Source organism: Camarhynchus parvulus, chromosome 14 (genome assembly GCF_901933205.1).
Source record: "Camarhynchus parvulus chromosome 14, STF_HiC, whole genome shotgun sequence".
NCBI lineage: Eukaryota > Metazoa > Chordata > Aves > Passeriformes > Thraupidae > Camarhynchus > Camarhynchus parvulus.
Genome location: NC_044584.1, coordinates 5,747,514 through 5,771,432, shown reverse-complemented (window position 1 = coordinate 5,771,432; position 23,919 = coordinate 5,747,514). Strand labels below are relative to the sequence as shown.

Here is a 23,919-nt window from a genome sequence, read left to right as displayed (position 1 = left end):
TTTTCAGTCGTAATTTGAAACCTGCAGGATATTGAAGGTCAGAGTTGTTGCATGTGGGTGATTCTGTCCTGCTCTCTTGGGTTATAAAATCCTCATTTGGGAATCAAACCTTTGGTGTTTGAATTTGTAGGAATGAAGAGTTGTCAGCATCTTCCAGTAAAAATGAGAACCCTGAGCATACTGACATTGGGTTAAAAATAATAAAGGGATGTCAGTGGGCAGCTTAGATGTGTGTCAGGAGTGCTTAGAAATGGGAATAAAAAAGCACAGCTGGCTCAGGGGAGCAGATTGTATTTTTATAAAATAGCAGTGGGGTTAAAAGACTTGGAGAACATTCTCTCTGAATCTTACAGCTTCCTTTGTCCAAGGGTTAATGTTGTGTATCTCCCACCTTTTACCTTTGGGCTTTTTATAAACTCACTTTCCCCTGAGCTCATAAATACATCCTGTGATTTAGGTCACCTCCAGCCAGGGACTGTCACTTGTGCTGGCAATGTCAGCAACAAAGGCAAGTTTATTTTCTTGTTGGAACTGCAGGTATTTGTATCCAGGTTCAGAGAGCAGAGTTGTTTATTCCTCTGCCTTGCCCAGAATTTCCTGGTGCTTGTTGTTGGTCAGAGTGTGACAAATGCTGGGAGTGGCTGGTGCTGAGCAGCTGCTCCCATTAATGCTCAGTGTTAATTGGGAAGAGGAAAGGCTCGTGAAAGGGGTCAGTCTCCAAGGAAAGGCTCTTGGGAGGGGTCAGTCACCCAGGAAAGCTTTCCAAGGGAAGCTGCACTGACTTCTCTTCTGCTGATTCTTCTTGCAGGTGCCAAACCAGCTGCTTCTGTTGACCCTTGGGCAGCACCAGCAGGATCCACAGCTCAGCCTCTGGCCAAAAATGTGGACCCTTGGGCTCCTGCTCAGCCATCTTCTACTGCAGCAAAATCTTCTGTGGATCCTTGGGGATCAGCACCTGCAAACAAACCTCTCTCTACTTCTGGTGAGCAATATTCTCATCCCATATCCATCTTATTTGAGTAATGAGAAGTCCAAGTGGTTTTCTTGCATTGTGTGGTTCAAAGAAGCTGGACAATTGGCAGAATTGGTCTTCAAAATAAAAGGGACTTGTAATAACCAGCAGGAAAAAGAAATTTAAATGTAATTATTCAGACTTAGAGCTCTGAATTCGAGGTGCTGCTTCCTGCTCTGTCCCTTCTGTGTCTCCTCCTGGTATTTGTGGCTGCCTGCTGAGCACTTGGGACTGCTGCTGCTCTTGGGTTTTATCTTTAATTAGACAAGGACTTAATTTCTGGCAATGAATGATACTCTAATTTCACCTTTCATCATGATAAATAGTTCTGCAGATGGATGTCTCTGCAGATGCAGATTGACAGGTTGAGCAGCTCGGAGGAGACTTTTAGAGGTGCAAATGAAGGTTTGTTCCTTCAGACTGAGGGTCTGAAACCTCCCTGAGCCCTGGTAAACGTGCAGAAGGTGCTGCTGTAATTGTATTTTCATGCTCTGTAACTAATACAACCTTGAGGAGTGTTAATACCTGGCATTTTCATATTGGCACCGTTGGCTAAAAGCATCCAAAATGCATTTTCTGCTCATCATTCATCCCAGAATACAACAGACAAAGGAATCTGAGTGCTGCAAAAACTTCTCTAAGCAGCTTTTCCTGGGCAAAGGGCAAAAACTGGAGCATTGTGAAATGAGCCTTTAGCTATGGTGGCTCTTTGTTCTTGATAAATATTGGTTTTATATTCAATTTTCATCTTCTCTTGGGGTTTGTCATCTTGTGCTCTTCTTGCTTGAAATGTCCTGAAGGTTAAAAGTAAACTAAGAAAACATTTCAGCTAATTAAAAATACCCACACAAACCTTAAAAGGAGTGTGATTGCTGATCACTTAGGTGTTGTTTTTGTGCCTCTGGTCTGAGGTAAGAGTGTGTCCACATTTGGAAATGGTGATGTTTCATTGATTGCAAGCTCTGGGTGAGTGCTGGTGCTTCAGCTAACGGGGCTTTGCCATCTCCACAACCTCTGCTCTGACATTTCTCCTCCTTTCCACTTGGGAAGCAGAAATGAAATCATCACTGGTGCTGTTTTCCTTGAGGGCCGATTAACACTTGATAGTAGAGGCTGTAAATCCATTTCTGTTCTCTCCTTCCACAGCAAAATCTGCTTGTCTCTAATGCAGACACTCAATCAACAAACCCCAGCATGCTCAGGTGTGCCCTACACTGATCCCAAAGCAAACTGCTCTGATTTAGTTGTTCCATGCTGTCAGAAAGGACAATTCTGTGACATTCTCCTTCTCCCAGCTCAGAGTAGGAGCACTCCCAGCTGCTGCCCTGGAACCTGTGGTGGCTTCTTGGTAACAGGAATGGGTCAGCAATTGCTTCCAGGAGGATCAGCTGTGTGATGCAACTGAAGATGTGTTAATGACAGGGCTGTCTTGTTGTTTTGAACAGGAAGTACATCTTTTGACCTCTTCAGTAATTTGAATGGTACAGTTAAAGATGATTTTTCTGAATTTGACACACTTCGAACTTCCAAAAAGCCAGGTACGAATCAAGTTCTTAGCATGTGGACAGGTTGGGTGACAGTCATGGCAACAAATGTCTCTGTTCTTAAATTTTATTGAACAAAAAAACCAGTTTTCAGAAAGGAAGTGATGATGCAGCAGTAAAAGCTCCTTGTTCCCATTTTGGCCTGTGCATGAACTCGTGGGGAATGGGCCTTTTGTACTCCATGGAATTGCACCGTGTGACCTTTTGCTGCATTGACCCAGAAATTTGTTGCACTTCCTAATTTCCAATGTCCAACATGTTTGGAGCAGGGCTTATGCTCAGAGACTCAACCAGAACCATGCTGACTGAATCTCTCAAGTGTGTAAATTCCAATAGGAAGATAAGAAAATGCCTTCTATGAATACTCTAATTTATTTTTTTCTGTGGTCAATGGTCAGTAAATCAAAACTGCCAGACCCTGCCAGTCCTGTGGTACCAGTGCTCTCAGGATGGTTCTGCCTGAAGCACAGCTGGGCTTTTTGAGGAGCCAGCCCTGGGTGGAATCCAGCTAGGGAGGCACAGCAGTGGTGTAGGGCCAGGGCACGAGCCAGGGCTTTGGAGTATGTGTTCCTTGGAGCCTGTGAGTCCCACCTGGAGCAGCAAAGCTGTGGGAATTCCAGCAGTAGAGCACTGCAACTCTGACTGTAGCTTCTTCATGCTCTGCTAAAGGACATTGACCTGCTTGCATGCTGAGAGGGTGTAACAGCCTGAAACACTGAGCCCTGACTAACGCTAACTTAGCATAAAGCATCTCTGCTCTCACACCCTTCAGGCTGCTCTCTGCCTGGCTCTGGGCATTAACCAGGAGTTCTGTTTGTCCCTTTGTCTTGTTGCAGCTGAATCAGGTTCCACTCTGCCCTCTCAGCACAGTGGCACCACGAGTCCTGATCTCTTTGAGTCCCAGCACTCGAGTGGGACATCAGGCAAGCAGAGCACGGCCCGGAAAACCCCGGAGTCCTTCCTGGGCCCCAACGCTGCCCTGGTGAACCTGGACTCTCTGGTGTCCAAGCCACCACAACCTGTTACTTCTCTGAACCCATTCTTGGCACCAGGTTGGTTTCTGCACACTCCTTCACGTTTCTGTTTGAGCTTTCCCGTCCTGCAGGGGAATTCTGCCCAGCTCAGTGCTGGTGGGGTTAAAGATGGGTGGTTTGGGCTTGGTTTTCTTGGTCACTTCAGCCAACAGATCATGAGCAAGAGCAGGAGGGTCTCAGGGAGGCTCACCCAGCACAGTGGTAGTCCCTGAAAACACAAAGTCTCTGCTCTTGGTCTGCAGCTGAGCTTCATTCCAGCAACTCCCCTCACTCGGAATTATCTGTGTTAGAAAGTTTGGGGTTGTTAAAAATGGCTGAACTTCAGCTGGATTTTGTCCAAACAGGTAAGATTGCCGTGGGAAGGTAACAGGTAGGAGTTTCCTGTGCAAGAAGGTTGGAGTTGCCCTTTTCCTGGAGCTGCAGCAGGCACAGGAGATCTCTGACTGAATTACTCACTGAGTAATTCAGTGAGCTGCTGGTTAGTCTGTCTTAGGCTGCCACAGTGAGCCAGTTTTGATCTCAAAACACATTCTCAGTGTATTTTGGAAGAAAAATTGGCTGTTGCAGTTCTCCTGCAAGCTGGGCCTGTTAGAAGTGAGCCCTTGCTTGGAGCAGACTGAAATGGTGACACCAAACATGTGGCAGATGTGTTTTTTAAAAGCTGAATTTGCACTGATGTTTTCCTGTGTTGTTCTTAAGGTGAAACTTGGAAATGCTCTTTCAGTATTTATTTTCATCACTCTTCCAACGGAAGAAAAAGTCAATTTATTAAAATCCCTGAGTAGGAAAAACAGCAGTGATTCTGAGCAGCCTTGGCAGTGAGCAGGGAGAGAGAGGAAATCTGTGTATCTGCCCTTCCCGGGTACTACAAAAAGTTTGTGAGGGGTCACTGGGCCATCCAAATAATCCTGGGCTTGTACACTAAAAGGAATTTGCAGGGCTGGCAGCAGTCCAGGGAACCTCAGAGGCTGGGAAAGTTGTGCTCTGCTTTTTCGAGCACCGCTGCAATTCGGAAACAAGTTGTTTACTTTGGGAATTCTTGTCCCAGCTCGGTGCCAGAAACACGAAAATGGAGGTGGCTGCTGGGAGCTTGCAGCGAGCACACAAATCACAGGATCCCAGGATGGTTTGGAAGGGACCTTAAAAACCATCCCTGCCATGGTGGGGACAGCTTTCACTATCCCAGGCTGCTCCCAGCCCTGTCCAACCCGGCCTTGGGCACTGCCAGGGATCCAGGGCAGCCACAGCTGCTCTGGGAATCTGTGCCAGGGCCTGCCCACCCTGCCAGGGAAGGATTTCTTCCCAGTATCTAATGTGAACTCACTCTCTGCAGTAAATGGAACACGGAGAGCTGCAAAGCAGCATATAAAACATTACATCAGTGATGTGGATGTCGTGGTTAGGGCTTTTGCAGGGAAGCAGATTTGGAACTCCAGTCAGGGCTGTCGGAGGTTGGAGCTCTTGGTCAGTGAAGGGGTGTTGGTGGCACTGGCTGCTTCCAGGGAACACAGTGTGCTCTGCTGGGGATCAGATGCTCCACGGGGTGTTTTGGGCATGGCGATGCACACAGGGAGTGTTCTTTGGCAGCAGAAATGACTGCAGCCCCTGCTGTTGATGGCAGTGCCTCACTGTCCCTTCTCTCCCCGCAGGCGCCGCTACGGCAGCGACTCCAATCAACCCCTTCCAGGTGAACCAGCCTCAGCCTCTGACCCTGAACCAGATGCGAGCGAGCCCCGTGATGGGCAGCAGCCCCTCGTTCAGCACCGTGCCCCCTCTGAGCATGGAGCCAATACCTCTGTCTTCCATGGCCCCCGTGCCCGTGGGCATGGCACCGCTGCCGGCCATGGGCACCATCCGCATGGGCCAGGGGCTGAGCATTGCAGGATCAATGCCCCAAGCTCTGCACAGTACAGGAATGCCGCCAGCAGCCTCCCAGGCTGCAAATACAACTAACCCTTTCCTCCTATAAAGACCCAATTAAAGGAACTTTTCTTTTCTTAGTGTTTCCAGGCTGAAGTCTTTCCAGCGAAACGAACGTGGCCTGTGTGGACTGAACGGTGTGTGAGAGACTTGGAAGTAGAATTGCAGTTTACAGTTATGATCTTTGAAGAGTTGTCTCTACTTACCAGTTAATCTAAATCTAGTCTTTGCTACAGATGGTACCTTACTTTGGCTTGTTGAGCATCATGTGAAATGTTCAGACTTTTCACCAAAGTTAGATTCTGCCCATTTTTGTTACTTTGTTAATCATTTCAAACACACTTTCTAGGGAGAGAACCTGCCACCGGAAAACTCCCTTGGCTATTTTGTAGATGTCAGATCACGTGCTGGATTCCTGAAGTTACTCTTCCCCTGCATCTGTCACTTCCTCTGCCCGTAAGATAGACCTGAGATTCCGAGTGCTAGTGAATGTTTTGCACATAACTACACACAGTTCTAGACTGTTGGTTCACCCATAGTCCTTACTCTTAGAAGAGACCGACCCGGAGGGCCCAGGGGGGCTTGGTTTTTATGCATTAAACATTGCAAACTCGCACTGCTTTGGTATCTCTGAGGTGTGACTGACAACAGCAAGCTTGTCTCGAAAGGAAAATAACACAAAACCCCAGACAAAACACCCAAGACCATGCTCGAGTTGTGCTGTCGTGTGCAGTGTTGAATTCCTACACTACTCTAAGGACTCCTGGAACTCTCTGTGAGTGGCTGCACTCGTGCTGAGTGAGTGTCCTGCTCTGTGCTTGTCCAGTACCAGCTTCGTTTGGAAGTTTTTTCATGTGTATTTTGTTTTTATTTGACTTACAATGTGAGTTGAAAGAAAAAAAAAATGGAAAAAACAAAGAAAAGCAAAAAAATAAAAAAAAAGAGATACAGTGGGACAACTTTGAATTCAGTTTCACCGGGGCAAGCTTTAAAACTAATTCAGGCTTAACCTTGCTATATGCAGTTACTCTTGTATACTTTTGCACATATTTTGTTTAGTACAGTTTCATATTTTGAGTTTGCAGAGTTACCTAATAGTCCTTTTTTTGCTAATTTTTATAATGTGGTTCTTATTTAACTGTCTGGTTTTGATAGATTTATCAAGTCTGGCTGAAAAATTAAGATATTGGCAAATGTCATTTTTATGGTTTTAATGCCCTCTTATTTATGGTTTTCGCTCTTTGTTTCTGTAAAGAGAGTTTAAAAGGGAAGATTAACACTAAAATATTTACTTTTAAATGAAGTATTCATAATGCAAATCAAAAACAAATCCTCATGACTAATTATTTTTAGATGAATTCGAATTTGAGCATAACATGATTTAAGACTACATTAAAAAGAAAAAACACTAAAGTCGCCTTTCCCTTGATTTGTTCCCATTTCCCAATCCCCAGACTGGACAGACTTTTAGCCTTGATGAAGATCCCAAGAGAGGCTGTTTGGTTTTATTTTCCTTGTAAAACTTGTGGAGCTGTTAAAAATCCTGATGTACAAACAGAACTTGTTTGGTTTTATCCCCTGATTTTTCCTGTTGGAAGGTGCACTCTGTTGGATGGCTGCTTCCGTGGCCAGCCCTCCCCTGGGAGCTGAGTTATCCCTTTTCAATGAATTTTCATGTCTGGACTCCTCACCACGCTCAGGGGTTCTGCTTGAGCTCCAGCCTCTCACAAAAATCCATGGAAAGGGATTTTTCCTGCCTGCAGGGCACCTCTGAACGGACTTGGTGGCCTTTCCTTAATTTAAGAGGGGGAAAACAGAATTTGCCAGAGTTGTGTTGAGGTGGAACAATTCCCTGTGGGGCTGGAGAGGGGCTGGATCCCTTGGAAGGAGAGGATCCCATGGAAGGAGAGGATCCCATGGAAGGAGTGGATCCCATGGAAGGAGTGGATCCCATGGAAGGACTGGGATCCACCTCCTGGTGGGAAGGGGAGGCTCAAGGATGATCAGATTTAGGGGGACAGCCCCAGACTGGAGCTGTGCAGGTCAGGGGAGCTCTGGCAGTGGGTGGAATGCTCAGATGTTCCTGTGCAGATGTGGGATCCTCTGGGATCCTTTGGAACTGGCACGGAGCATTCCCAATCCTTGTTTTTATAGAGGAGGGAAGAGGATTGCTGTCCACACCCAGCCTGTCTTTAAAAACAAAACCAAACCCCATTCATGTTGCCTTTCAGAGCAAAGCAAAAGACTTTTTCTGTTGTTGTTGAAGCTATTGAGAAGTGTAGAGCAGGAAGGGTGTGATTCTTGCAGATGGGGGGGAAAGTGCTTTTTTTCCAGCTGATCTGTGACAAGATTCCTCCTGGGTTGTTTTCCCAGTTGGATTTGACCAGCCCTGGAATTGAGGTCATTCAGGGTTTGTCCCTTTGTCCCCTGAACTGCATTGGGATGGGGCATTGTCTGTCCAGCCAAGAGTCCTGGCCACGTCCTGGGGAGCTTTTTAGAGGCAAGATGAGGTTGATAAGAAATATTTGAAGTGCTGCAATAACCTGCAGTTGGAGCTGTTACTGTAAATTTGCTCTGGGAGGGAGCCCTGGCTTAATGAAGCTGTTGAATGGCAAATCGTTGCTTTTCCTCCCAAGTCACTGCCCCCAGAAGTTTATCCCTTTTATATGAAATAGAGACATTTATGGCACAACAAACCCCAAGGAGGCTCCCTGAGGAGATCCACCAAGGAGGGGGATCCCACAGCCCAAATTCTGGTGCTGGCAATCTTTAGGCTGAGACTAACCAAGCCCAGACCCCAGCCTGGCACAGGGCTTTGGCAGGAGCTGAGTTTAGCAGGAGAAGGAGCTGGTTTGGTAAATGTTCCTGGGCTGGGCTGTGTCCCCAGGGGATGACAAGGAGGGGGTCACTGTCCTGGCTGGGGATGCCCTGAATGGTCCAGCTCATTTTGTGATGATTTTCCTGCTCTCAGGATAATCCTCCCTCCCTCCTGGCCCTCCCATTTCTGGAGGGTGTTTGTGCATCCCCTCTGCCCCATTTCTCCTTTTTCCCCTCTTCTTTTTCTCACTTTGCAAATATTCAAAGTGCTTTTTTTGTTCTTTTTTGATTTTTAAAATGTTAGTAGCCCAAAATAGCCTTACTGGTCAAATTGACCAAAGAGAAAAGTGTAACATCTTGTTAAAAAAAATAAATTAACACACACTCCCTGGCATCATTTCCCCTAAATAAGCTCAGTTATTTATTCAGTTTCATGCTCTAGAGAAACTCAGCTCTGTGGAGGGGGCAGGGAAGGGAAGCCCTGGTGGGTTGTGGTGTTTTCAGTGTTTGGGAAGTCCTGTAGCCAAGACAGCTCTTGCTGCCCTTGTGCCCCTTTCGAGGTGTGCTCTGTGCCTGAACATGCACAGGTGGGGAGAAAGAGATTTCCGTTTCCCAGCAGAATCTCACACAACTCTTCTTCCTCTCCAAGTGTTCCAATATTTCCCAAACTGCTCATAACCCCGGGAGCCAGCTGCTTTTTCTGGATTTGTGCTGACTATTGCCATTATTTACTGTATAAATAATTTATCATTTGTACTATTGTATCATAATGTCTGTATCTTTGTGTCATTTTTTTTCTCCCCCCCAGCTATGTCACAGATGTGATATTTAAACGATGCCATCAGAACAGTGGAAAGACAAGGGGTTTGGAGGTGACTGGTCAGAATTAAAATTGTATTGCTTCTATTCCAGCTGTGTTGCTTTTTCCAAGCTTCTCCGTGGTGTTTGTTCTGCCATTCCCACCCAGGCCCTGCTTGGTGGAGGTTTGCAGGAAGCTGATGGGTTTGGGGTGAGCTGATGGAAGGTTTGTGGCAGGAGGATTGAGGGTGCTGTGGATTCCTTGGATGCATCCAGGACTTTTCCCGGACAGGCTGCTCTGGCTGGGAGAGAGGAGGGGTTTCTATGGCTCACTGAAATCAGGCTCAGCTGAGACCTTACTGACTCAATAAAAATGGAGATTTGTTGTGTTGCAGGTGACTGAATTCCTTCTTTTAACCCTGGAACAGCCCCGTGGAGGGAGCAGTGCCTGGCTAGAGGCTCTGGATTTGTGTGCAGGCAGGAATGTGGGGAAGGTGCTTGTGGAAGGAGGGCTGGGGAGCTGGGACAGCACCTGGGGACTCCTCACTTCCCACTTTTGCAGCTCAGCTTGGGCTCTGTGCATGGATCACGAGGCTGCTTCCAGCCTGGAAGAGATCCAGGCCTCTAATCCCGGCTGCTTTAATTGGAGGGCACTTCATTAGCAGGAGCCAGCAGGAGCTGCCTCTCCAGGCCCCTGCAGGTGCCCTGCTTCATTTGCAGTCAATCAGGCTGATCACTAATCAATGGTCACTAATTAATGCTCGAGATGTGACTGTGGGAAAGGCAGCTTTGGGGAGAAAAGTCTCTGCTTTGGTTTCAGCTGGGGGAAGCTGCTGCCCCAGGAATGTTCCAGTGTCCCAGGAGGAGCTGGGGCTGCCCTGGAGCCCCGGGAGTGTCCAGGGCCAGGCTGGGCAGGGCCTGGAGCAACCTGGGAATGTGGAAGGTGTTGGGGTTGGAAGAGGATGGGCTTTAAGGTCCAAACCATTCTGGGACTCTGATTCTACTCCCGCCTCTTGGAATTGCACATTTTCAGCTAAATCTGCTCACTGTGGAAGATGTGGGAATGGCTCAGGCTGGAAGCTGTGGGGACTCTGATCTCTTCTGGAGGAGCTGGATTCTGCTGGGTTCTGCTGAATTCTGATGGGTTCTGCTGGGTTCTGGTGAATTCTGATGGGTTCTGCTGGGTTCTGCTGGCAATGTGAGCCAGGGGAGCCTGAGCTGCCCCAGCCCATGGTGAGCAGAGCTGTGCCCGTGGTTGAGCTTTCTGCTGACCTTGCAGAGCTGCTCCCCCATCCCACATTTCCTCTTCCTCTTCCTTTCCAGAGGAGTGAGGAGGATTTGCCTGCTCTGCAGAGGAAGATAAGGATTTATCTTTTGGCTTCCCCTCGCCCACACTGCTTTAAGATTTTGCTGAGGTTTGTGTTGCCTCTTTGTGCTGGGCTGAGGGTGCAGCTCTGCCCTTTCTGCTGCTTTTCATGGAGCTGTGGGGAAAGGGCTGGGCCCATCTCATGCTCTGACTTTGGCACTCTGCAACACCCTGCAGGCTGCATTTCAGGGAACCAGCGGGATTTGTGAACCCCTCATGTTCAAAACTCCCAAACCCTCCTCCCAACCCATCCTCAACCCTCCCAATCCCACCCATCCATCCCCAACTCTCCTGGAATTCTCCACAGCACTGCAGCTGAACCACCTCGAGTAATGCCTGCCATGGAAAATCATCAGACACCTTCGTGTCCTTCTTCCCCTAGAACCTGTGAAAATCAGCTCTGCCTTCTTCCTAAAGGGTTTTTCCTGGCCATGGAATGAAATCCATGGATTTTCCAAGCTCCATGGAGCCAGCTCTGCTGTGCTGTAGCAGCCCTGGAGTCCGTGGGCTGCCTGGGGTTGTGTTGGGTGATGGTGGGGGAGGATTTTTTCTGCTTTTTTAATATCTTCATCAGCAAGTCTGGCACTAAATGGAGTGATGATATTCTCTGAGGTGAATTTGGGTACTTAAATATCCTGGCCTGAATAGGGAGCCAAAAATAGACACCTTCAGCAGTTCCATGTGTCTGCTGCTCTTCCCTCTGAAGGACGAGGCTGGATCCCTCAGATCCTGCTGGGGATGCAGCTCCTGTTCCCTCCCGGGGGCCCAGCCCTGCTTTCCATGCCCCAAGGATGGGGTCTGAGGGATTTGTGCTGTCCTGTGCTCCCAGCCCCACTGGGGCTGCACTGGAGGCCACTGGCAGCTCTGGAGTTGGGTGGGAGCTGCAGGTTTGGGAGTTTTTGCTTCCAAAGGTGGAGGTGGCTCCTGGGTTTGCAAATATCCCCGAGTGTCTCAGAACTTGGGGTTTGAGCTCCCCCACGTTTGCCTCCCAGAGGACTCCTCAGCTGATGGAAAAAGCCCTCAGGGATCCCCTCTGCACCCCGAGGGTGATGTGGAGAGGGGACAGGGTGGGATTGGGGTGGCCTTTGCCCAGCTCTGCTGGGTGTTGTGTGGCCTGGAGGACTGGCCTGGAAAACATCCCAAACTGGAGCTGGTGGCTCTCCAGATGTGCTGCTCAGGTGTACCTGGACCAGGGCTGGCTGCTGGGGGGCTCTCAGTGCCCTCAGGTCTGAGGGACACCCTGGAGATGTCCTGGGTGGGTTCTCCAGGGCCACCAGCCCATCCAGCTGCTGCCAGCCCAGGGGACAGGCCCAGGGCTGGGGTTCCTGCTGTTCCCCGGGTCTGGGTGTCCCCAGGAATGGGGAATGCTCCACGCTGTGGGTGCCAGCCTGGCTGTGCCACTGCTCCCACCCCAGCTGTCCTGTCCTGTGACCCCCAGATCTGTGTCCTGCACGGATCCTTTATCCCCCTGAATTTCCAGTGGCACAAATGGGAGAAAACACTACAAACCTGTCAAAAATTGGAGCTAAATCCCTAATTTTCTTCAAACAGGTTGCTCCGTGCTTGAGTATTTGATTTTTTCCTATTCTTTTTTTTCCCCTTTGGAGCATTTCACAGATCTCCTGCTCCCAGCCCGGCACTGCTGCTGGGGAGAAGCTGCTGTCAGCTTGAATCCATCTCATTTTCAGATGGAGATCACTCCCAGCTGCCACAGAGCTGCTGGTGTAAAGCAGCCTGGCAGCCTCCTGTGGATGCTCAGATGCCTGGCTCAGCCCCGATCCCCGGAGCAGCCCCGGGAGGTGTTTGCTCCCTGCTCTGGGGACAAGGGGCAGTGCCAGGGCAGCCAGCACGGAACCACTTCCATGGAGGAACGGCAAAAACTCGGAATTTTTCATTGAGCCTCGGAGTTAATCGTTATTAATCACTTCCAGTGCTTTCCTGAAGGTTGGGAGCAGCCACGAGAGGGCAGGAGCTGCTGCTGCTGTTCCGTAGGAACGCGGTAAATACCAATTCCTAAGGATTGCCCGAATGGTTCTCCTTTTTCTGGAGGGTTTGATCCCCAAGCTGCTGCTCAGTCCCTGTCCTTGGCTGTCTCCCTCCCTGGGGAACAGCAGGACAACTCCCATGGGAGTGAATCTAAAGCCTCTCCAGGCCAGGAGAGCTGCAGAGACCCCAAACATCTCTGAGGCCCTCTGGGTTGTGATGGCCTTGGAGCCCCTCCTGTGCCAGGACTCGTTGTCCAGGAAGAATTTAAATTTTTTTCTTTTTTCCTGCCCATCTGGAATTCAGAGGATAACGACCAATTTCAGTGTCTGGGAGAGATTTCAGGGGAGGGAAGCAGAGCTCCAGCTGAGAGCCTCGTGCTGCTGTTGTGGGGTTGGGAATTTCAGAGCAGGTTTGAAGAGAAGGGAGAATGATTAACCAGGAAGGGAGCGGGGTGTTCCAGCTGGGTGAGCCCCTGCTGCTGGGTTCTACTGGGATTTGGCTGTTCTTAAAGCACTGCTGCTTCTAGGGTTTCACTTCCATGAACCATTGGGGATCCTAAATCCCTTCCTTGTCACTGCTCCCTGCTCACGGTGTCGTGTCCATCTTTATTCACAGGTTGTTCCCAGATGCAAAGATTCCAACCAGGAAATGATGAAAGCAGCAGCAAGGCCATTTCTGGGACAAGTTTCTGAGAGGTATCAATGGCACTGGGCTTGGGAAATGCCAAACATCAGCCCCTGGGTGATGCCCTGAGGGAAACACTCACGGGAAACTTGCCCAGCCCTTGAGGAAGGTAAGTGAAGCTCTTAGATATGCTCGAGCCAAAGGAACCCAAAACCACCCCAAAATCCAGCTAAACCCAGAGAAAATAGGCAAAAACCCTAATAATGCAGGTAGCAGTGTGGGATCTGCTTAGAGAGCAGCTTGAACACCTCAAGGTTCTTTAATCCTGTCTTATGGAGTTTAGGATTTTTGCTTTTCATTGTTTTTAACTACCCCTCAGCTCTCAGGGGGAAGCTGGCTCAGGTCTGGTTGGTCCCACTGGGGTGAAACACCCAAGAGTTCCTTTGGAACAGGAGGAATTCAGGGCTTTGGAGCACTGGGATGAGGAGCTGGCTGTGAATAAAGCCCAGGGTTGGGCTGTGCCAGGCTCCTGTGCAGCTTTGCTGCAGTTGGAATGTGGGCAGGAACTGTGCTCCAGGGGAAACTGGCTCTTAGGCAGCAGCAGGAGGTTCACTGTTTGCCTCCCAAGCCTTTCAAACTCTGATATTTATCCTGCTTCCCGAACTGCTGAAAAGGAAACAAAATTCCTCGAGTCTCCTCGGAGCCAACAGGAAATGCTTCTGAATTTGGATTCCAACGTGACTCAGTTCAGAGATTACAAATGACCAAAACAACTCCACTGGAAGTGTGGAGTCAACAAAAACAAGGCAGGAGATGAAGAATTATCCCTAAAAATGTTTGGAAAAGTATTTCTATGTCATATAAAAGGTGCTGCTGCTCCCAGCAATGTTCTAGTGGCTACCTTATGATCTCAGAAATTAAATTTATTCCATCCCACTGTGGATCAGAACAATCTCTGCCCGGGTGTTTTGTTGAGCTGTGTCCTGGAGGATTTGTGGCTCATCCCTGGGTGTTTTTCCTGGGATTTCTACACTTGGAGGTCTTGGTAGTTCCCTTTTAGGGAGATGGTGTTGTTCTCCTGGGATTTGCAGTCAAACACAAGAGGTTACATGCCCAAAATTAAATAGGAAAATGACTCAGCAATTAGTCACTGCATTGAAACACTTCTTTTTCTCTTCTACCTTTAAGTCTAGCAGAGCTCAGATGATTTAGGGCTTAAAAACATCCTGGCACAAACAAAGAAACCCCTTTATCAGCAGAAAAACAAATGAATCCATTGATACAACAGAGTTTATTTATTCAGCCTAAAAAAGCTTAGAGGGGGATGCATTTCACAGGACCATTTTTGGAAGGTGTAATAATTTCAATTCCTCATTTGCCAAAAAAAAAAAAATCACTAAAGAGAAACTGGGTTTGCAAAGTTTTAACTGCAGGGAAACTGCTACAGCTGGAAACTTTCTGTGCCATTAATTCTATAAAAAGGTGTACAAAAGGCTGCTATAAAAATATTTTGTTACAGGCCTTACTCTGAGACAGCCTGACCCCTAAAAACACTGAATAAAATACAATAATCATCAATAAAACACTGAATGTTACCAACAACATCAATTTCCACAACACTTCAGCCTTACTGAGAGGATCAGGCTTGATTGTTACCCCAGATGCTCCCGGGCTGGTGTTTTTTGGAGTGACTGAGTTGAAGCAGCTCCTCCTTTCCTTCAGAAGGGCTTTGGGGGGCTCAGGAGCCATGCAGGGGATTTTGGGGGGCTCAGAGGCCGTGCAGGGGTTTGGGGGGTTCAGAGGCTGTGCAGGGGATTTGGGGGGCTCAGAGGCTGTGCAGCCCCGGGGGTTTGGGGGGTTCAGAGGCCGTGCAGGGGATTTGGGGGTCTCAGGAGCTGTGCAGCCCCTGTGCTGCCCCAGGGGATTTGGGGGTTCAGAGGCTGTGCAGCCCCTGGGGTTTGGGGGTCTCAGGAGCTGTGCAGGTTCAGCTGAGGGGTTCAGAGGCCCTGCAGCCCCTGGGCCCAGGGGATTTGGGGGGCTCAGAAGCTGTGCAGCCCCTGGGGTTTGGGGGTTCAGGCCCTGCAGCCCCTGGGGTTTGGGGGTTCAGAGGCCGTGCAGCCCCTGAGGGGTTCAGAGGCCGTGCAGCCCCTGTGCAGCCCCTGGGGTTTGGGGGCTTTGCGGGGCTCAGGAGCTGTGCAGCCCCCTGGGGTTTGGGGGTTCAGAGCGCAGCCCCTGTGCAGCCCCTGGGGTTTTGGGGGCTTTGGGCTCGCTGGGCTGTGCAGCCCCTGGGGGTTTGGGGGGTTCAGAGGCCGTGCAGCCCCTGGGGTTTGGGGGGGCTTTGCGGGGCTCAGGAGCTGTGCAGCCCCTGAGGGGCTCAGAAGCCCTGCAGCCCCTGGGCCCAGGGGATTTGGGGGGTTCAGAGGCCCTGCAGCCCCTGGGGGTTTGGGGGTTCAGAGCACAGCCTGGAGTTTGGGGGCTTTGTGGGGTTCAGACGGCAGCTGTGCAGCCCCTGGGGTTTGGGAGGCTCAGATGTGCACCCTGGGGTTTGGGGGTTCAGAGGCCCTGCAGCCCCTGGGGGTTTGGGGGGTTCAGAGGCCATGCAGCCCCTGGAGTTTGGGGGGCTTTGTGGGGTTCAGAGGCCGTGCAGCCCCTGTGCAGCCCCTGGGGTTTGGGAGGGCTTTGCGGGGCTCAGGAGCTGTGCAGCCCCTGGGGTTTGGGGGGTTCAGAGGCCCTGCAGCCCCTGGGGTTTGGGGGGTTCAGAGGCCGTGCAGCCCCTGTGCAGCCCCTGGGGTTTGGGGGGCTTTGTGGGACTCAGGAGCTGTGCAGCCCCTGAGGGGTTCAGAGGCCCTGCAGCCCCTGGGGCCCCGTGGTCTGGCCCTGGCCCTGGCCCACGTCGTAGCCCAGCTTGTGCAGGTCTTTGGTGATCACGTTGAAGGAAATGGTGACAAAGCCCTGGGACCGCACCCTGGTCACTGCACAGAGGGGAGGGGATGGCATTAATTAAAGATTAATTAAAGGGATCCAAATGGAGCTCTTTGTCAGGACTCACCTTCCCGGCCCTCTCCCTGCGCCACCACTTTGGGGTCGGTGAATTCCGGGGGCCTCCCTGTGAACCAGCTTGGAGAAAAATACAAAATTATGAATGCAAAATACAAATGAATGAATACAAAACACAAAATACTGAATACCAATGAATGAATACAAAATTCAAATTAATGAATACAAATTAATGAATACAAAATTCAAATTAACGAATACAAATTAAGGAATACAAAAACAAAATAATGAATACAGAAAACAAATCATTGAATGCAAAATACAAAATTATGAATTAAAAATATAAAATTATGAATACAAAATACAAATGAATGAATGTAAAATACAAAATTATGAATGCAAAATACAAATCATTGAATACAAAACACAAAATAATGAATTGGGTGGCTGAGATTGATCCAGGTTATGAGATGGATGTCAGTGAGACTGCCTGGAGGGTTTTGAAACCTGATTCTCTTTATTGATCTAATTCAATCAAAGGTAAGTTTTGCCTTAAGGAAACCACTGCAACTGGTTTCATACAGATTTTGTTTAATCCAGGTTTTTTTCTGGGTTAGAAGAATCTTTCTGTGGCAAAGATATTGTTGAAAAATTCTTCTTGATCACCCAGAGAACCATGGAGGCTTTGAAACCCTGAGTTTCTTAAAAAAAAATTGGATTGGGAATTGTTTTTTCATGGGTTTGCTCTTCCTGTAGCTGTCCTTCCAGAACAGCCCCAAGAAGATTCAGGCAGTAATTTAGTGCAGTTAGCAAGTAATTAATATGTCTGTTATATATTATATATTATTGCATAATGTATTATTGTATAATATTATATACTATATATAATATTATACAATATATTATATGATTTTATACCATAATTATAATATTATCTATATCATAGTACATAATAGAAATATTATACATTTACATATTATATTATATTATATTATATTATATTATATTATATTATATTATATTATATTATATTATATTATATTATATTATATTATATTATATTATATTTAATATGTTTATGAAAGGTTTTCAGAAGACCCAGACACCTGAAAATGTGATTTTTACCCACAGAACACAAAGCTGGTTATGGCACAGAGCAGTGACACCTCTGCACCACTGAGTGGCTGCAAATGCCTTTGTGGCTGAGGGCAGGAGAGAAATGAATTCCTTAATGAATGAAAGTCGTTAATTGTTACCTTGTGAGCTGCTGCAGCCTCGAGGTGGACTCTGGGACAAACATGGCAATGGTTCTTTTGTGCCTGAAACAAAGAGGAGAGCCCAGAACCTCAGGAATGAATAAAAAGCAGGATTTCTATATTTATGAAGGCACAGAATTTCTGACAAACCAGGAACTTTCCCTTCACACAGAAAGGGTTTGTTTGCACAGGAACAACAGATTTTCCTCCATTCCATCCTCCAATAAATGAGAATTTATTGTGTGAGGAACTGACCTTCATATCTGGCCTTTTTCCAGGCCAGTTTGAGCTTTACAGGATCACCAAAATTTATTCAATGATGAAAGAATTCTGTTAGAGAATCTCTCTGAACTGACAGGGCACGGTGAGGAGATTTTTGGGAGTTTTTTTTGTTTCAGGAACAGCAGAATAACCGGACCAGGATGTGTCTGAGCCCTGCAGGCCAGGTTGGCACTCACCTGCCTGGCACGAAGGGCACGTGCACAGCTCCATAACCCCTGACCACATCGTGGCCAAAGAAGTCAGGCCCGTAGACGCTGAGCACAATCTGTGGCCCTGCAAGGAAATGGGGGTGAGGGGGGGGCTTTGGCACCAGGGCCAGACGCCCCCCTCAGCACTCACAGCCAAAGGGGTTGGTGCTCTTGAAGGTGATGTCGATGGGGAAGTTCCAGACCAGCGTGGTGGGCGAGACGCTGCTCTTGGAGGCGATCTGCGAGATTCCCTCCTCCAGGCCCTGCAGGGAGCAGGGGGTGAGCCTGGGGCCGGGCTGAGCCCGGGGGTGGGGACAGGGGGACACGGGGTGGGGACAGGGGCGGTACCGCCGTGGGGACCCAGTCCTGGCCGTAGACAAAGGAGAACTTGCAGTAGAGGTCATCGAATCCCGGGAACTGCGGGGGAGAGAGAGAGAGAGAGAGAGAGGCAGGGATTACTGGGAATTCACTGGGAATTTCTGGGGATGAGGATCTGCCCGAGTCACGGTGCTAAGGGCAGATGTGCTAGCGAGACTGGGATAGACGGGATGGGTTTGGGGCTGAAGCTGGGATGGGTTTGGGGAATGAGGCTGGGATGTGTTAGGCGGGCTGAGGCTGAGCTGGGTTAGGGGATGAGGCTGGGATGGGTTTGGGAGGGGCTAAGACAGGGATGGGTTAAGGGGAATGAGGGCAGGTAGGGTTATGGGGGCGCTGAGGGTGTGCAGGGTTGGGCGGGATGAGGATGGGTTGGGTTTGGGGCTGAGGCCGGCCAGGATCAGGGGGGTCAGATTCACATCCCGCGCGGGCGGCGGCAGCACCGAGACCGAGCCAGGGCGATCCCCCCATCCCTCCGCGCTGTCCCGGTGTGTTTCCCGCGGTGTCCCCGGCTCTCCCGCACCTCTCCGCTCTCGATCTCGCCGCTCACGGCCAGCAGGAACACGCTGGGCGCCGCCATGGCGGGCGCGCCGGTTGCCCTGGCGACGGACGGGGCGGCGCAGCAGCCAAACTTTCCCGGCGCCGCGCTTCGCTTATCTTCGCGGGGCTCCCGATCTGCAAAATCGCCCCAAAATCACCCAAAAAAATCGCCCTAAAATCGCCCCAAAACGTGACCACCCCACCTCTGGAACCCCCAGCATCCCCGGCACAGCTGTCTCCGTGCGGATCCTACCCGCTCCCCTCAGCCGCTGAGCCCGCCCGGCGCTGCCCCGTTATCCTCGCACCGCCACGTGTCCAGAACTTTATTTATCATTATTATCATTTAATATCAGCCTGAAGCAACCTCAACTGAGGATTCGGCCTGCCCAGGGGATGGGCACGACCCCAAAGCTGTCGGACTATAGGGACAGCGCTCTGAGGGATGCACAGGGCGGGGATTTGGGGTGTTTGGAGCCGGGCGGGATCCCAGGACGGGCTGGGATGATCCTGCTCGGGATATTCCCCATCCTACAATTCCATGTGTGGAGGCCATGGCCACTAGATGATGCTGCCGGGCAAGGGCCAGAGCAGGAGGTGTTGGCAGGGAGAAGGAGGGAAATGGTGGATTTTGTGCTCTCGGGAGGCTCAGCCCCAGCGGTGAGGAGAGGGGCCCGCGGTGCCCTCAGCGGGGCGGGTGTTGATCATGGCGGGCGGGAGAAACGCCCTCACACCGCTGGTGTGGGTGGGGGCGGGAAAAGGAGGGAACAGCACGGTGCTGCGTTAATTATCCCGCTCTAATTAAAAAAAAGAAAGGGGGAGTTGAGTGTGTAAATAAGGATGGATGTGCTGGGGCTTTGCAAGAGCTGCCCCTGCTGAGATCTGCTGAGGGTGACTTGTTCTGATGGTGGCCACGGTGTGAGGGTGACAGGACGGGGCTGGCCCGGTGCTGTGACACTTCTGGACTGGTGACATGGTGCTGGCCCTGAAGAATTAATTTGTATTAGAACTCGTTATCATCGGTGAGATTTCTTTTGGTTAACGAGCAAAATGAGTTAATGAGCCAGTCAGAATAAATTGACACAGAGGCAGGGAGGGGAGAGGGCAAGGCAGACCCAGGGAAATGGTGTCCAGAGGGACAGCTGGATTTGATAGGGACATAAAGAATAAAAGCAGGGTGAAGGCAGGAGGGTAAAGAAGCTCCTTCTCCTGCTGACCCAGTGCTGTGACAGTTCTGGACTGGTGCTGTGACAATTCTGGACTGGTAACACCTGCTGGCCCATCGGGACCGTGGTTGTGCCAGGGAATTTGCTGCCCACACACCATGTCAGTGCCATGGAGGCTGCCCAGCCTGGCTGTGGTTCATCCTTCTCCTCCTTTCCACATCCCAGGCCACCTTCTCCTCTCCCTGAGGAATTTTTGGGGTGGTTCATTGCTGCCAGACCCTCTGGGGAAGGGTGGGAGGAGTGGAGGAAGCCCTTCCACATTTCAGTAGATGTGTTCTCTGTCAATACCTATTTCAATTCGGTTTTTCAGGCCAAACAAATTTGGCTGAGAGAAGAATGGGACAGGGAAGCAGGAGGGATGGGAGGGAATGCCTGAAATGTTATCCTTTCTCCACAGCCCTTCAGAAATGCTTCAGGGAAAATAATTCATTTGAACTGAAAATGATCCGGGGTGGGGGGGAAGTAGAGCAGTTCTGGAGCAGCTGTCTGGAGCAGCTAGTGAGGCTGTTTAATTAACACTGCACTTGGCTACCAGCTACCTTGGAGCCAATTTCAGGACATTTTTGTTGCCTGGCAGGTGATATACAGCTGCTGGAGGAGTTCTCCCAGCAATAGGAGATCTTCCCCACAGCAGAGAGACAGCAGGGGGGTTTTCAGCAGCCGTGAGTCATCTGTACCTGCATCTGGAAGGACTCTGTCCCCTCCCAGCCATAGCAAGACTTTTTATTCTTCCCTTCTTTGCATGCCAGCCTTGTTTTAATTAGCTGTATTTTTAATCTTTGTGAGCAGAGTGAAATCCCAAGCAAGGAAATGGTTTTATCCTGCTGGAAAACTTAATTAATGCTCCATCAGAGAGTTTGATTTCCAAGCATGATGAAGGTTTGTGGATGGTGGTGACCCCATGGGTGGTATTTAGCGATGCTGCTGTTTCTCCTGGCTGTTTAAAACATTCTCCTCTTCTCCAGGACTTGTCCTAATGCTGTGATTTTTACAGGAATCCTCCCTGGGGTGTTTGGAGCCACAGTCATCCTCCCAGGGAGGAAGGACAGGCTCCTGCTGATCCCTGACTTGTCACCTTTTCCAGGTCGGATCCCAGCTCCTGGAGAGCCATTCCCAGTGTCCCTGCAGCACTGACCTCTGTGCTGGAGGCACGAAGTGGAACAGCTGAGGGAATTATGTTTGCTTCATTCCCAGCAAGAGCCAAGGGCTGGAAAATGGAAATAAAATTCCAAAACTGCTGAGAGCTCTGTCACTGGGAGCTTCTGAATCCAACCCAGGCACTGTGACCTGCCCAGGCTGCCTGGCTCTGGGTCCAGGGGCTCCCAGGGAGGCTGGAGAGTTGTGCTGAGCCCTTTTCCTGGGTTTCCTCTGGAATCACCTCTGGATGAGCCCTGGGGAGGGCAGGCAGGGGCTCTCCTGTGCCAGCAGGGGATACCATTGGGCTGTATCTCCTGCCCATCACCCCAGCTCTGGGCTCATCCACTGCAACTGCAACAGGAGCAGCAGATCCCTGGAGAACAGAGTGGAGAGACACCCTGTGCTGCGGGGAGGGAGCAGGAGCGGCTCCTTTGTCTCCATTACTTGCTCAAGCCCCATCACAGCAGCCCCAGGGCTGATCCAGGGACGGTGGGAGAGACACAAACAACACCACGGTGGCACAGCACAAACGTTTATTTTGAATCCCAAATATTTATGATCAACACCTGGTAAATGGCCAGTGAAATACATTTGATGGTGTCATTAATCTGCTATAAAGCTTTTGTCTTTTTAGAGTTGTTTGCAGAGCGTTGACTCATCCCTGCCTGCCAGGAGGCTGCAGGGAGCTCCCCTGCCCTTTGTCTTCTCTGCCTTTTGCTCCTGCTGCTCAAATCAAACAGGGGGTGAGTGGGATCTCACAGCAGCACCCCCAGGGGGATATTCCTGCTGTAATTCCTGCTGAATACACTTACCTGGTGGTGGGAAGGCACCTGGGTGAGGCTGGGTGGGTTTTGTGTTCCGTGGCTGAATCCCAGAATGGTTTATCTTGGAAAGGACCTTAAAACTCATTCAATTCCACCCCCTGCCATGGGCAGGGACACCTTCCACTATCCCAGCTTGCTGTCCAGCCTGTCCTTGGCCACTTCCAGGGATGATCCCTGTGTCCATGTGGCTGCCAGCCCCGTGCCAGGGGCCCTGCTGGGCACCGACGCTGTTGCTACCAAGGAGCTGGGAAGTGCCTGGTCTTCCCTGAAGAATTAATTTGTATTAGAACTCGTTATCATCGGTGAGATTTCTTTTGGTTAACGAGCAAAATGAATTAATGAGCCAGTCAGAATAAATTGACACAGAGGCAGGGAGGGGAGAGGGTGAGGAAGACCCCGGGAGATGGTGCCCAGAGGGACAGCTGGATTTGATAGGGACATAAGGAATAAAAGCAGGGAGAAGAGAGGAGGGTAAACAAGCTCCTTCTCCTGCCAGGCATGGAGCCCTCCTGCTTGTGTCCAGTGGTGGCTGCATTTTTTGGGAATAAGTGAGGTGGGAACTCTGTTTTCCATGCATCCAACAGACCCTGCAGACGTGGCCACGGGCCCTCGGCAGCTTGTGCCTCCACGTGCAGCAAAGCAGAATCAGAAGAAGCTGCTCCAGGGAACTTCAATCAAATATTCAAATCATTAATCTGGATCTTCCCTGTGGTGTGACTTAATGAGGGTCCTTGGCATTTTCTCCCTTTCATTGTGAATAGATTTATTTTTCACTGGATAGCCCAAAATCCACAGCTGGAAAAAAACAACCCAACACTGACCTACAAGTGAGGGACACAGGTGAAGGGTCCTGGCATGAGGAGCAGCCCAAGCTGGGTGTGGGACACTCCTGGTGACATCTCTGCATCAGTGATGCCAGGGAATAGTGGAATTGTAGAATATCCTGAATTGGAAGGGACCCACAGAATCACTGAGTGGTGCCAAAATCCAGGGGATGCATCAGTGCCACTGCACATCCCCCATCCCAAACAGCCCCTCAGCACCTTCCCAACCTCCAGAGAGGGGCTGACCCCATGGAAAGAAAGGGCTAAAGCAGCCTGTGGCAGCACCATAATGCTGGGCAGAGGATGGAGCACTCACCTGGTGTGAGCTGGAGTTATTCCAGGGACTCAGCAGGGCTCCAGCAGAGACACGAGCTGCTCAAAACCCAAAGAGCCACAGAGATTTCAGCTCCTGTGGCTCTGTCAGGGTGTGCTAAAATTCCTAATTAAGCCCCCTCGTCTGGAGGATGAGGTGGCCCCAGCCATTAAAACCCAGCCATGGTTTGAAAACTTAATAGGGGAAATTTAATGGATGAAGTCAATTGAATTATTCATCCCCAGAAAGCTTGTACAAATATCAAATGCTTATTAGCATTCATGCAACCTGTATGATCTCACAGCTCTGACAGATTAAGGTTGGGGCTAATTGCACCCAGGATGGCGTCAGATTTGGTGCTTGGTATTTTTTAAAGCTTTTTTCCCTCCCCAGCATGACAAAGAGAATTTCAGATCGATGCCATCTGAGATTTACCCTTGAAGCAGAGCCCCTGTGATGGTTTCCTTCCTCAGCATGGTGGTTTTTAATCCCTGCTTGATTCCTGCTCCTCCAAGGGTGCTGAGGTGGCTCTGGGCCAGCCCAGATGGACACAGCCCCCATCCCTGCGGGCTGTGGGTTTGCTGGAATGGAGAGTGCTGGGGCAGAGTCTGGCTGATTAATGGACAGGACTGAATGGCCATTAAAAATGCAAAATAGAAATCGATCCAATTAAATAATCATGACTTGCATTTAGCCCGTGCTTTTCACTTCCGATCTTAAGCGAGCCTTGCAGACAGTCCAGGGGGAAATTGCTTAATGCTGCAGAGATTTAATCAACAAAATTAACACTGCTGATGTTAAATAGTTTCTCTGGTCATGGCCAGGTTTGGGGATGCAGCTGGGGGGGTTTTGCACCTGC

At 49.9% G+C, this 23,919-nt stretch overlaps 2 protein-coding genes across 3 annotated transcripts in view; one reads left to right on the top strand and one right to left on the bottom strand.

The window, feature by feature from the left end:
• EPN2 (epsin 2) overlaps nucleotides 1-9,233 on the top strand; it is a 41,873-nt gene extending 32,640 nt beyond the window's left edge. Inside the window, exons 6-9 of one of the 2 annotated variants that reach the window (XM_030957965.1) lie at nucleotides 809-982; nucleotides 2,458-2,550; nucleotides 3,393-3,608; nucleotides 5,240-9,233. In XM_030957965.1, coding sequence (XP_030813825.1) covers nucleotides 809-982; nucleotides 2,458-2,550; nucleotides 3,393-3,608; nucleotides 5,240-5,559 — 803 coding nt within the window. In that variant the 3' untranslated portion in view covers nucleotides 5,560-9,233. The remainder of the gene's footprint in view (nucleotides 1-808; nucleotides 983-2,457; nucleotides 2,551-3,392; nucleotides 3,609-5,239) is intronic. The other variant, XM_030957966.1, reaches the window with a different exon arrangement.
• Nucleotides 9,234-15,883: 6,650 nt separating this feature from the next.
• On the bottom strand, nucleotides 15,884-18,858 carry B9D1 (B9 domain containing 1). Its single transcript, XM_030958245.1, has 7 exons — nucleotides 18,723-18,858; nucleotides 18,173-18,241; nucleotides 17,976-18,087; nucleotides 17,813-17,909; nucleotides 17,355-17,417; nucleotides 16,151-16,218; nucleotides 15,884-16,073 (listed from the first exon to the last, which is right to left on the bottom strand). The coding sequence occupies exons 1-7, from the start codon at nucleotides 18,777-18,779 to the stop codon at nucleotides 15,940-15,942; spliced, it is 600 nt and encodes a 199-aa protein (XP_030814105.1). The 5' UTR covers nucleotides 18,780-18,858; the 3' UTR covers nucleotides 15,884-15,939.
• Between the last annotated feature and the right edge of the window lie 5,061 nt (nucleotides 18,859-23,919).

Excerpts from the sequence above, each read along its gene's own strand:
- B9D1 (XM_030958245.1), bottom strand. The coding sequence starts at position 18,779 with ATGGCGGCGCCCAGCGTGTTCCTGCTGGCCGTGAGCGGCGAGATCGAG. Across the intron at positions 16,219-17,354 it reads AGGCTGCAGCAGCTCACAAG|CTGGTTCACAGGGAGGCCCC; the intron begins GTAACAATTAAC and ends TTTTTCTCCAAG. Across the intron at positions 16,074-16,150 it reads GCAGGGAGAGGGCCGGGAAG|TGACCAGGGTGCGGTCCCAG; the intron begins GTGAGTCCTGAC and ends CCCTCTGTGCAG.